General features: G+C 53.9%; 1 protein-coding gene across 2 annotated transcripts in view; it reads left to right on the top strand.

Moving 5' to 3' along the window:
• Window positions 1-12,043, top strand: part of PREX1 (phosphatidylinositol-3,4,5-trisphosphate dependent Rac exchange factor 1) — a 199,354-nt gene that overhangs the window by 150,420 nt on the left and 36,891 nt on the right. For both annotated transcript variants that reach the window (XM_037811068.1, XM_037811067.1), the window contains exons 15-17: window positions 5,313-5,385; window positions 9,919-10,061; window positions 11,575-11,667. In XM_037811068.1, the coding sequence (XP_037666996.1) occupies window positions 5,313-5,385; window positions 9,919-10,061; window positions 11,575-11,667 (309 nt within the window). The remainder of the gene's footprint in view (window positions 1-5,312; window positions 5,386-9,918; window positions 10,062-11,574; window positions 11,668-12,043) is intronic.

The raw sequence follows: 12,043 nt of genomic DNA, 5'->3' as shown, positions 1-12,043 counted from the left end.
GGGGAGGAGAGTTCCCACAATAATTGGCCAGACGGTTTCCACACAGATCTCTGAACCAGTCCATGGGGAAGTGAACAAGGATTGCTGAGAATTGCTTAGAATTCGTCATGATTCAGCCCCTGAGGCTGGGAGAGGGACTCTCTACCCACTACCTGGAGAGTCAGGGTTCTGCTAGCTCTGAGGGTATGTGGGCATTAGTCCTTGGAGAGACAAAGTTTTCTCTGCTCCAAGTCCTCAGAACAGCCCTGAGAGAAGTAGAGCTGTTATCTCCATTTCACTTGGAGACCTGAGGCTCAGGTTCTGTGACTTGTCTCGGGACACACAGTTTCAGGGGTGCTCACTGTAAGAAGCTGTGTGTCTGTGTATCTGTGTGGGTGTGGAGGGGGGAAGTTGCCATGATGTCTTGATAGCCAAAATAAAAATAATAAAAATAATAATAGCCCTGTTTTAATGATATCTGGGATAGGGGGTTTTACCCTGAGCCCAGCAGTTGCAGTGGTTCAGGGCATGGCCTCCAGGGCCATTTGGCCTGGGTTCAATCCCAACTCTGCCTCTGCCTTGCTGTGTGATCTTGGTTGAGTAACTTAACCTCTCTGTGCCACAATTTCCCCACCTGTATAAAGTGGGTAATGATAGTATCTCCCTCCTACGGTTGCTGTGAAGATTAAATGAATGAATCCACGTCAAATGTGTGGCTGATGCCTGGCACATGGCAGGCAGTACTGGCTTTGAAACCTTTATGTGGGTCATTTCCTTTAATCCTCTCAGCTGCCCCCTGAGGTTGTTCCTGTCAGCATCCTCATTTTAGAGGTGGGGAAAGTGAGGCACAGAGAAGTGAAGTATGTCACTTGACCGGGGCCACCCAGTTAGTTGGCGGCAGAGCTGGGATTTGAACCCACACCGTCAGCTGCAGCCAGGTCTCTCAGCCTCGGCACTGCAGACCTGTTGGGACAGGTAATTCCTTGCTGTGGGGCTGCCTAGTGTGTTGGGTGATGCTTAGCAGCACCCCTGGCCTCTACCCACTAGATGCTAGGAGCAGCCCTTCCTGGGTTGTGACAACTAAAAATGTCTCCAGACATTGCCAAGTGTCCCAGGGGGTGGAATCATTGGGCTATCACATTGTAGCTTCGACCATTCTGCAGTACTGCTTTTCTCAAGTGTTATATATAAATTTTCTTGTTTAATCCTCAAAGTTTACCTCCGGCCAGGTGGCTGGGAGGAGGTGGGGCTTGTATTTGAACCCAGAGCTGTGCATAAAGGGGATAAGGTTATGCAGTGTCACCGATGGGCACTTCTGAGCTCTGGCTGACGCAAGCTTGGGTCATTGGCCATGGGGCTGTAGAATGAACCTTTCCAAGCCTGACATCTGATGCCCCCTGACCAGTGTTACAGATAGGGAAACTGAGGCTCGAAGAGGTGAGGTTGGGTGCCGGGATTGTGGCCAGGACTCCTGTCCCTGTGTATCATTTGTTTCCTCTGCTGGGACTCAAGTTGCTGGCCTGGCCCCCTGCCCCCGCCCGTCCCCCTCCTGCCTGGGCTGACCCCCCTGCCCCTGGCCGCCCTGCCATTTGCCTGATGGTGTGGGGTCAGCCTCCGGGCTTTCTGGGCACATTTCTGCTGAGTCAGCACCAGGAACTCATAGGTTTGGGCCCTCCCGCACCTGGCTCCTTGGGCTGTGCCCAGCTTTCCCATGCCCCAGCCCACTGCCCCTTGCCCCCCACCTCCCGACACAGCCTGGGGCCTCCTGAGCACCAAGCCCAGCAAGCAGAGTGTGGAGACAGCACTCAAGCTGGATTCCCCGGCTCAAAATCCAGCTCTGCCAATTGTGAGCTGTGACCTTGGGGGTTCGCTCACCTCTCTGAACTTCATTTCCTCATCTCTACTTGCACCCCCCTGCCAGGAGTGTTCACTCATGTAAAGTGATATTCGTGGGCATCACTTTATTTTCATTTCTGGCCTTGTCCACAACTCCCCAACACTTCTGCCACTCCTGACCGCTGCTCCCTGTTCTTGCTGGGTTTGCCCACCGCTGCCCTTGCTCACCATGTAACCTGGGGCCAGCCGCCATGCCTCTCGGCCCCCTCATCTGTCAGACGGGGTTCAGATGGGTGATAGCCCTGGGACAGCTGTTAGGGATGAGTGGGTGGTGCGGTGCCTGGCACCTAGCGCTTGGATCTAAGGGCTGGACGCTGTGCTTCAGCGGGGAGACACGGGTGCCCAGGCACCGCCCCTGTCCACGTGGAGCTGCCACGCTAGTGGGAGGGACAGACCTGACATGAAATAGATGGATGATTGCTTTCAGACCGTGACATGTGCAGCACATATACACGAGGGAACGAGTGTGACCGTGTGAGTACCTATTTGGGGGGAAGTGTGGTGGAAGGGGGGATGGGGGTGCTAATTAGGGTAATTAGGGAAAGGCCTCTCCGAGGAGGAGGTGACGCGGGCACCGAGACCTGAGAAGCTGGGGGCTAGGCATTCCCAGTGGAGGAAAGGGCACATGCAAACGCCCCGAGGTGGAGCCCTGCTGGTGTGTGGCAGGAGCAGCAAGGAGGCCACTGTGGCTGGAGCTGGGGGGCGACGAGGAGGGGAAGTGCGGCTGGGGAGATCGCACAGGGCTGTGGGTGCCTTGCTGCAGGGTCTGCCAGGCCTTTCTTGGAGAGGGGAGAAAATGTCGCCTTTGGTGGCTTGTGGTTCCCCACAGCTGGTGGAATTGGGGCAGGGGCTTCTTCTGCATGAGGTACCCCAGGGCCATAGTTCACTTCTGTGAACCTGAAAATCCCTGCTCTTCTAACTCTGGGGGCCCCTCTGCCACTGGTCACCCAGGGATCTTGGGGGTGGGGGGTGGGAATGGGCTGGGAGCTTGGGTTGTGAGTGCCTCGGAAAGCCAGGTGGGCTACAGATGCCTGCCCGGCCTCCCAGGTGCAGGGCTGGGCCCGCCTGCCAGCTGGGCCCCACGCTGCCCCCTCCCTGCTGGCTCCTCACAGCTGGGGGTGGCCCCTCCTCTCTCATGGCTGCCTCCCCTGGCAGGGCTCCAGCTCCTTGGCTCTCCAGCCACCGGCCTGGGGTCCCATGGAAGAGATTTGTTCTTTCTGGAGTCAGCCTGGGGCAACCAGGGCAGTGAGATACTGGGGCCAGCCGATCTCCTTCAGGTCCTCTGCGCTGGGTCCGAGCCCCAGCCGTGGCAGGCTGAGTCCTGCAGCCTTTGAATGGGCTTTGTTTCTGGTTTAGCAGGGAAAGTCCCTCTGCAACTCCTCCCATTTGCTCAGAAGGAGGGGACAATCAGGGCCCCTGGCCTGGCTGTGTGGGGTGGGCACTTCTCAGAACTCACTTCGGGAATCATTTACAAGTGTGAGAGATGTCACCTTCGTTGACAGGCTCCTACATGATTTGCCCCCTGCAGACAACTCCTTTATTTAATCAGCAAATGTTTATTGAGCACCTGCTATGTGCTAGGCCTGGTTCTAAATCTGGGGATTCAGCAGTGAAACACAAGAGGTGAAAATCCTTGCCCGTATGGAGCTGATGTTCTAGCTCACCTCCCCTTGCAGCCTTGCTGCCTTTTGGCTCCTTCCACACACCCAGCGTCTTCCACCTCTGGATTTGCTCCAGCTGTTCCCTCTGCCTAACAGCCCTCCTCCACCCACCCCGTAGTGCCACACACTCGCTCTCTCCCTCCCTCTTCCCCCTCTCTCTCTCACACACACATACACACTTCGCATGGATATATTGAGATTATTTGGGTTGCAAGCAACAGAAATGGACTCTAGCTAATTAGGAAAAAGTAGAAGAAAAGAAGACGACGATGATGATGGTGTTGGCGGCAGCAACGACCACTCACTGGAAGGATTTGGGGCACTCACAGAATCGGGAGACTCCGGAGAGGACAGGCGTCAGGAGACTCCCAGCTTCTCGGCAGCAGGGGCCTAGGGGTACTGCCCCCAGAACACTGCTGTTGGGCAGAATTGGCGCCAACTCTTTTCTATCCTTGGGTTCCTCCGCTTCAATGTTTCAGGGAGGGGGCATCCCATCGGCCTGGTTTGGATCATGTGTCCTCAGCCCAGCCAGGGAGGGCAGCGAAACTTGACAGACTGTCCTCTCGAGTCTGCCTTCAACGCGGGAGAACTGGCCCTAGAGGCAGGACCCACGGATGCCACCACACTGGCCACTCCCGTTCATTCTTCAGGCTTCGGTTCGATGTCACTTCTTCAAAAAGCCTGGATTTGAGTTATACCACCACTCCCACCCACCCTAGTTTTAGTTGTATCAGGTAGGAATGTTTTCAGCTGCAAAGGCAGAAAACCCACCTAAACAGTGGCTTAAACAGATAATCATGGCCCATACCAAGAAACACGGAGGCCTGCTCCCAGGCCTGATTCCTGGGCTTAGCCGTGCCGTCAGGGACCCAGGAAGCGTTGATTCCTCCCTCTGCCATCCTCAGCATCTCAGCAGTGTCTGCCACCTTGGTCATGAGATAGTGGGCAGCCCCAGGCATCATTTCCTCACGTGCACTTTGTCCTAGGCAGGGAGAGGTGGTGCTACTTTTCCCTTTTTTCAGGGATGGAGGTGTTTTCCAGAAAGCCCTGGTAAGCTTCTCTGGATGTCTCATTGGCTAGAGCAGGGTCAGTTAGTAATTGAAATTGATTTCTAGTATCAGAGCCCTGACTCCAGAGGCCGAAGCAAATTAAGGTTTTATTTTCCTTTTGGACAGTGATACTCAGAGGCTGGTGGTCCAGAGCTGGTAGGGCAGCTCATGATCTCTTCTGGGACCTGACTTCCTTTCTCTTTGGGCTCTGCCGTCCTTAGCATGTTTGTTCTGTCTTTGAGGCCACATTGTCTGGGATGCTGTAGGAGCGCCAGCCTTCACATCTTTGTTCCAGGCCGGAGGAAGAGGAAGGAAGAGCCAAGGGCAAAAGGGTTTTGCTTATGTCTCATTGACCATCTCAAGCTGCAGAGGAAGCTGGAAAAAGTAGTTTTATAGATAGATGTGTTGCTCTCTACAACACTGCAGGGCTTTATTATTCTGTAGGGATTGGGGAAATGGTTGTTACTAAGTAACCAACAGTGTCTGCCACTTAAAATCTCCATTTTCTCTTTGTAGCATTAGCACAAGTTCAGTGAAATAATTTTCTTGTTTGGGATTTGATAATAATCACAAAACACATTTTGGTGATGCCACAGTAAACAAAACAGACAAAAATACCTGCCCTTGGGGAGCCTCCCTTCTAGGATGGCCGTGGGCTCTGTACCGGCCACACTCTGCCCTTCGGATGCTGGCCCACCTGACACCCTCACCTCTCGTTCCATTCCAGGGAGACTGCCAGACGCGGGAGGAGGCGGTAGCGCTTGGCGTGGGACTGTGTAACAACGGCTTCATGCACCACGGTAATCCCCCCTCCTCCTTACCCCCAGCCTGGGCTCCCTGGGGCCTCGTCTCCTGTGGTGTCTGTCCTGGAACAGAAGAGCTAGTAGGGACCAAGGTGCCCTGATCAGTTTACAGGAAGGGGAAATTGAGGCCTGGGGAGAACAGGTGCTAGGCTGGAAGCTGCACAAAATGCTGGTGGGGGAACCGGCCCAGGGGCCAGGTCCGGGGCTCTGTAGACCTCTGGGGGTTTGGGGCAGCTCGTGAATCCCACCTCTCCCTCTCCCTCATTCTGCACAGACCGGGAGATCACTTCAGCTGTCCAGAGGGGACCAAAATGGCTGGTAAAGCTTGGTATGGGTTGGATTTGAGGTCAAAACGGGCTTCCTATGCCCTGCTCCCTGGGTTGGACATGAGCTCCCAGTGTAGGCCTGGCCTCTGGGCTTCCACGTGGAGGAGAGGGGGAGGGACCCTGTGAGGACCGCGGACGGGCGGGTAGTGATCGCAACAGGAAGGCAGGGACCCTCCTGGGACATTCCTGCCACTTCCTGTGGGAGGAGCAAGTGGGAGGACAGAATTGGACAGTAGACCTTCCAAGGCAGGAAGCTGGGGCTAAGGAGAGAGAAAACGGCTCCCCTGGCACCATTTTACATTAGAACAGAAGTTAAGAGAATGAGGTTATTAATGTAATCCTTACGACAACCCTTGGATGTTGGCGTTGATGTCGTCCCCATCTTACAGACGAGGAAGTAGAAGCCCAGATAGTTAAGAAACCCACTCAAGGCCACATGGCAAGTGCGAGCCAGGCTGTGGACCCAGGAGTCCAGCTTCCCGGTCCCCACACTCAGCCGCTGTGCTGGCCGCCTCTTCCCAGCTGGCTCTGGGGGCGGCCCTGAGTCTGCCATTCTTTAAGCAGGAAGGTAGACTTTTACCCAGCAAAGGGTCCTTTCTGTTTCTAGAACACTCCTCAGGCCCTTTGCACTTGCCTGGGATGTCTGTCCCCTTCCTGGCTTGCCCCTTCACGTTATTCAGTGCTCCTACTCAGCTGACACCTCCCCGGTGAGGCCTCCCCGACCATCCTGGGTAAAATAGCCCCGCTCCTCTCTGTCATCCTCTCCCTGAGGAGTTCTTCTCTCCCCGCTGGACTGACACCCGTGCATCTCTCCAGTCTCTCATGGGTTCCCCTCTTATTCAGTGGGTGCCTTCTATGTGCCAGGCTCTGGGGACAGAGCCGAGAACAAGACAGACAAAAGCCCTGATGCCTGGAGGTCACGGCTGTGTGTTCGTGTGCGTGTGTCTGTGTGTAATCGATGAGTAAAATAGTAAGCAGTTGCCTGGTATGTTAAAGAGCACCGGCCATTGTGAGGACTCTGTTTTCGCTCTGAGGAAGATGACAGCCCAGGAGGCTCAGACGGAGGAGGGACAGGGCCTGACTTAGGTTTCTCCAGGGTCCCCTGGGTGCGTGTGGAGAACAGACTGTTAGGACGAGGGGGAAGGGGTGAGAAGTCAGCTGCAGGAGATTTCACAGGAAGGTCTTTTCATCATTTCTCCTTCTTGGTTTCTGCTTTTTGCTCTAACTCGGGGATCAGCAAACTTCCTGTAAAAGGCCTAAGAGTAAGTATTTTAGGCTTTGTGGGCCATACTGTCTATCGCAACTACTCAACTCTGTTGCTCAGGTACCAGAGCAGCCTAGACACTATGTGAGTGAATGGGTGTCACTGTGGACCAATAAAACTTTATTTACAAAAGCAGACCCCTTCGTCTAACTGCTGGGGTTCCATCCCCTCAGCAGTGAGAGAGGTGTGCCGGGACCTGAAGGGATATCAGGGCCATCTCCCTGCCTTTAGCCAGCAGTCACGGCCTTTCTTTGGGCCTCAGTTTCCCCCATCTTTCCGGAGGTCTTGCCGTCCCCTCCTCCTCTGAGCTCAGCAATCCAGTGGTTCTGTGGGATTAGGCCTCACCCCCCAGCTGCTTCCCCAGCTGAGATGGGCAGGGCAGGCCCAGCCACGGGCAGCAGAAGACATTCCTGTCCATCTGTCCTGCTCACTCTCACCAGAGTCCCCGATTCCCAGAACCTGCTCTGTTCCCCGCGGGCCCTCTGACAGCTCTGTGCCTCCCGCCAGTCAGCTGGGCAGAACCTCTCATTTGTGGGTGAGGGTAATTAGGGGCCCACCCCAGCTGCTATTCCAGGAAGGCTGCTGGCCGGGGACGTTCTTCGGGGGCAATTCCTAGCCAGCGTTGGCACCCTCAGGGCCTGTCAGGGCGAGAAATTGCAGGGCGTGGCCCCTGCACCCCTATCCCTGCCACGGAGTCAAAAATAGGCTAAAATAGGAAAGGGCCAAATCCTAGGGTTGTGGCTACAGCAAAATGCAGGTTAGGGAGCAGAGCAGAGGGTGGGGACGGGGACTCCACCTCACCTCCTGCAGCACCTCCCACGACACCCCCTACCCCGCCTGAGCTCAGGGGGCCCCTCAGTGCCCCAGGGAGGGACCTTGGGGGCCGCTGGTCCAGCCCTCTCACTTTAGGTACATATGGGGAAACTGAGCCTCTCTATATAATCCCTGTAGCCACCCTGGGAGGTCGGTGTTGATACTGTCCCCCAAAAGAGGAAACTGGGGCTCGAAGAGGTTAAAGGGCCTGAAGTTAGTTGGTGGCTGAGCAGGGATTTGAACCCAGATCTGCGCACATCTTACAAAACTCAGCCAGCGGCCTCATCCAAACCATGTGAACAGGCAGACCTCACCTGGCCGAGCTCACGGACTCGAGGAATTCCCCGGCTCTCTGTTTCCTCCTAACGTTCCAGCCAGCCAAGACACAAGGTTGTGGTTTCTCCACCCACTCCCCGGATCTTTTTTGTAAATGTTTGTATGGGAGGCAAAGCCAGGGGTCCCTTGGGGCCTGACTCCCAGCACTGGGGAAAAGCAGCAATTTGCTTGTTTTTTCTCCAAAGAGGTAATGGGGGTGGCCTGAGAAAGACGCTCACAAACAGGTAGAGCGTCCCCAGTAAAATGTCCTGGGAAATGAAGGAGAAAGAAAAAAATGCCTCCTGCTGCTTTTCATTTATTGATGGGGACATCTCGCAGCCAAGGCTGCTGGTTTTCCTTCTTTCTGGGGACCCCTGACTTCAGACCTCACTGAGCCTTGGTTTACTGCTTTGTTTAGTGGTTCTGTTTGTCCCGCCCCTGTCTAACAGCTAGGCTGGGCATTCAGGAGAATCTGGGTGAGGTAGTTCTGCTGCTTACTCTGTGACTTCGAACAGTTTATTGAACCTCTCTGGGCGTCAGTCTCCCCATCTGTAAAATGGGTACAGCAAATCCTTCCTCATCTGAGTAAAATAACTTCGGTGCATATCCACTGTGGGCCTGGCACTACAAGGTGGTGACATTGGAATCCACAGGCATCAGATCACACATCAGTTGTGAGTGGTTATGCTTGTTCATTTTCCTAGTTTGTCCTAGAACAGGGGTCAGCAAACTCTTCTGTGAGTTAGGTGCCAAATGGTAAATATTTTAGGCTTTGCAGGCCATATAGTCTCTGTCACAGAACTAAACTCTCATCAGGGCATGAATGTAGCCATAGACATTATGTAAATGAATGAGCACAGCTGTGTTCCGATAAAACTTTATAAAAACAGGTGTGGGCTGGATTTGGCCCGCAGGGCCTTGGTTTGCCAGTCCCTGGTGTAAAGTATCTTGTTGTCATCTCTCTGGAATTACTAGTGGGCTTGAGCTCCCTTGCTGCCCATTTGGGTTTCCCCCTCTGCTAATTGCTGTTCGTATCCTTTTCCTGTTTATCTGTGAGTTTCTCGGATGTTTCTGCTTGGCTATTGGAGTTTCTCTATATTCTAGATATTAACCCCCTGTTGGTCCTAGAAACTACAGTTACCTTTGAATCTGCTATCTGTCTGTGGAACTGTTATTGAACACAAGTCCTTAATTTTATTGTAATGTTTTTTTTTTGGGGGGGGGGCTTGCGGATCTTATACATGGAATCCTTTTCTACACTAGGAAAAAGACATTTTCCTACCTTTTGTTTTGTTAACTTTAGTTTTGCTGTTAATATTTAGATCTTTAATCCATCAGGGGTTTATTGTTGTGTATGGAGTGAGGTGGGGCTCTAATTTTATCCGCCCCCTCCGCAAGTGAGCCAGTTTCCCTACACCGCCCACGAGCTACTTCATGTGATTGTTCACCAGCCGTCATATGCTAACTTCCCATAAACATATGGATCCTTTTATGTGATTTCTGTTCTCTTCCAGGCTATTTATCTGTTTCTGCTCTAGTTCCACACTGTTTTTATTACTCTGGCTTTGTGGTATGACTTTATGGCAGGTGGGACAAGTTCACATTCTTCAAGAGAACTCAGAAAGCCAGCCGTTTCTGTGAAATATCCTAAAACATTAGTGTTGGCACATGGTTCCGTTTTTAATAGAACACCATCCTGGCCAAACCAAACTTGTCCAGGGACCGGTTCTGGCAAACGGCTGCCAGTTGGCAGTCGCTGCTGAGACGTCGCTGTGCGCCTGACCACGTGCTTGTCTGTCCGTGGGTTTGCAGTGCTGGAGAAGAGCGAGTTCAAGGACGAGTCCCAGTACTTCCGCTTCCACGCCGACGAGGAGATGGAGGGAACCAGCGGCAAGAACAAGCAGCTTCGCACCGACTTCAAGCTCGTGGAGAACATCCTGGCCAAGCGCCTGCTGGTAGGGAGCAGAGCTGAGCTGCTGTTCCTTCCTTCCCAGACCCATGTGCAAGCCTTGGAGCTGGGAGGCCAGGAAAGGAGGCTCAGCTCTGCACCAAGGAGTACCGGGGATTCTGTGTCGTGGATAGTGACATGGCCAAAAGGCCACGCCAGTTCACTGGCACCCAAGACTACCCTCTTTCCAAAAGAGATTGGGCTTGCTGGGCTCCCTTTCCTTTCCTTTCCATGTCCCCTAGTACCCCCACCTCCCCAGCTGGCATAATGCAGAGAAGATGGCCTCCTGAAATTGCTCACCCCATGCCTCAGGTCCTGCAGGTTAGCGTCCTGTCCATGTTCAGTTGTAAACATCTTTGCAGTTAACGTGGAGCGTTTACCAGCCTGTTCAGGTATTTTACCAGCCTGGTGCACCGCATCCTGCTGCTCTGCCTACTGATGTGCAGTGGCCTCCATCCCAGTGCTGGCCCACAGTTGGCAACCGAGAGGGAGGCTCGGAGGGTGAGGTCTCTCGCCACAGCCAGAGTTGGTGCCGAGGTCTGACTGATAGGAAGATGGTTCCATGAATTGCTGTAATACTGGCTTTTCTCCTGTGGTACTTGGGATGCTATTTTCTCTATTTTTCCATTTTTCCCACTAAAGCCCTCCAGTGCTCACCGTCACACTGAGGATAAAATCCAGACTTCTCATCATGACCTGCAAGACCCTGCGTGCCCTTGCAGCTTCATCTCCCTCCCTCCCTCCACTCCAGCTGCTCTAGCCTCCCTCCTTATCTTCCAGGGCCTTGGGCCCGCCACATTCTGTCCCCTTAAGTGCTTTATTTAATTCAAGCTATTTATTGCTCCCTGTTTCACATTCTTTATTTCTTTGTTTATTTGCTTTTTTGCTCTGTCTCCCCCACTAGACAGCTAGCTCCATGAGGTCAGGAACCCTCCGTCTTGTTCAGCACCCAACAGAGTCCCTGGCCCATATAACAGGCAGCTGCTCCGCAAATATTTGTTGAAGACTAAATGCATTCCCTGTCTCCACTCCCCACACTCCAGCCCCCACTGAACCCTAACACCTCCTTCCAGCCTGCCTGCCATCCTGACTGAACTTTCCTCAAATCCTTTAGGTCTGTTTTATTCATTAAGACAGTAAATATTTATTGAGCACCTTCTATATGCGAATAGATGGGGAGACTGTGGGACATAAGAGAGGAGACCCTGTCCTCCAGTTGGGGGGAGAAAGGGGAGACAGGCCATAAAGAGTATCAAGTAAGTCATCAGTGACAGGCCTTGGTAAGGTTCAGGTGGTGTGTCTTGGACGGGTATGGATTGAGCAGCTCATGTGCGCCAGGCACCATTTGCATTTCTCTCCGTCCTGCTGGCCTCTCCTGGATCCGCCCTGTGCTAGATCATGGTCCTTCTGGGGCCAGGGATCCACCCTATGCTAGCTCACGGTCCTTCTGGGGCCGGGGTGGGGCTGGCTCCAGGCCCACCCTGCCGCCTCACTGAGTCTCTCCTGCTTTGGACCCTCAGATCTTGCCCCAGGAGGAAGACTACGGCTTCGACATTGAGGAGAAGAACAAGGCCGTGGTGGTGAAGTCGGTGCAGAGGGGCTCGCTGGCCGAGGTGAGGCCTCTCAGCGGAGCCGGGGGCTACGCCCGCAGGGGCTGTGTGCAGGCGGGAGAGTGGGGCATCTCTCAGCCTCTCTTGATGGTCCCTTTAGGGTTCCTGGCAGGCAGGCCCACCCGGTAAATCCTGGAATGCCAGGTGGTTCCTTCTCTCTTATTGCCCATGTGGGGAAACTGAGTCCAGGTCCTACTTGTCTGCAGCTGCTGGGGAAGCCAGGATAGAGTCCGGCAGCTCAGGCCTGCTCTCCTATTGTGTGATCCACCGGCTCCCTCTCCTGGGCACCCAGGGCAGATACAAGGAAAAAAGCAGAAGGGTTTGGAATCTTACTAGGATTTAGGCTCAGCTGTGGTAATGGGAAAAACCCGTAACAGTG

The sequence above is a fragment of the Choloepus didactylus genome, chromosome 19, assembly GCF_015220235.1.
Source record: "Choloepus didactylus isolate mChoDid1 chromosome 19, mChoDid1.pri, whole genome shotgun sequence".
In the NCBI taxonomy this organism is placed as follows: Eukaryota; Metazoa; Chordata; class Mammalia; order Pilosa; family Megalonychidae; genus Choloepus; species Choloepus didactylus.
This window is presented reverse-complemented; position numbering and strand designations above follow the sequence as displayed.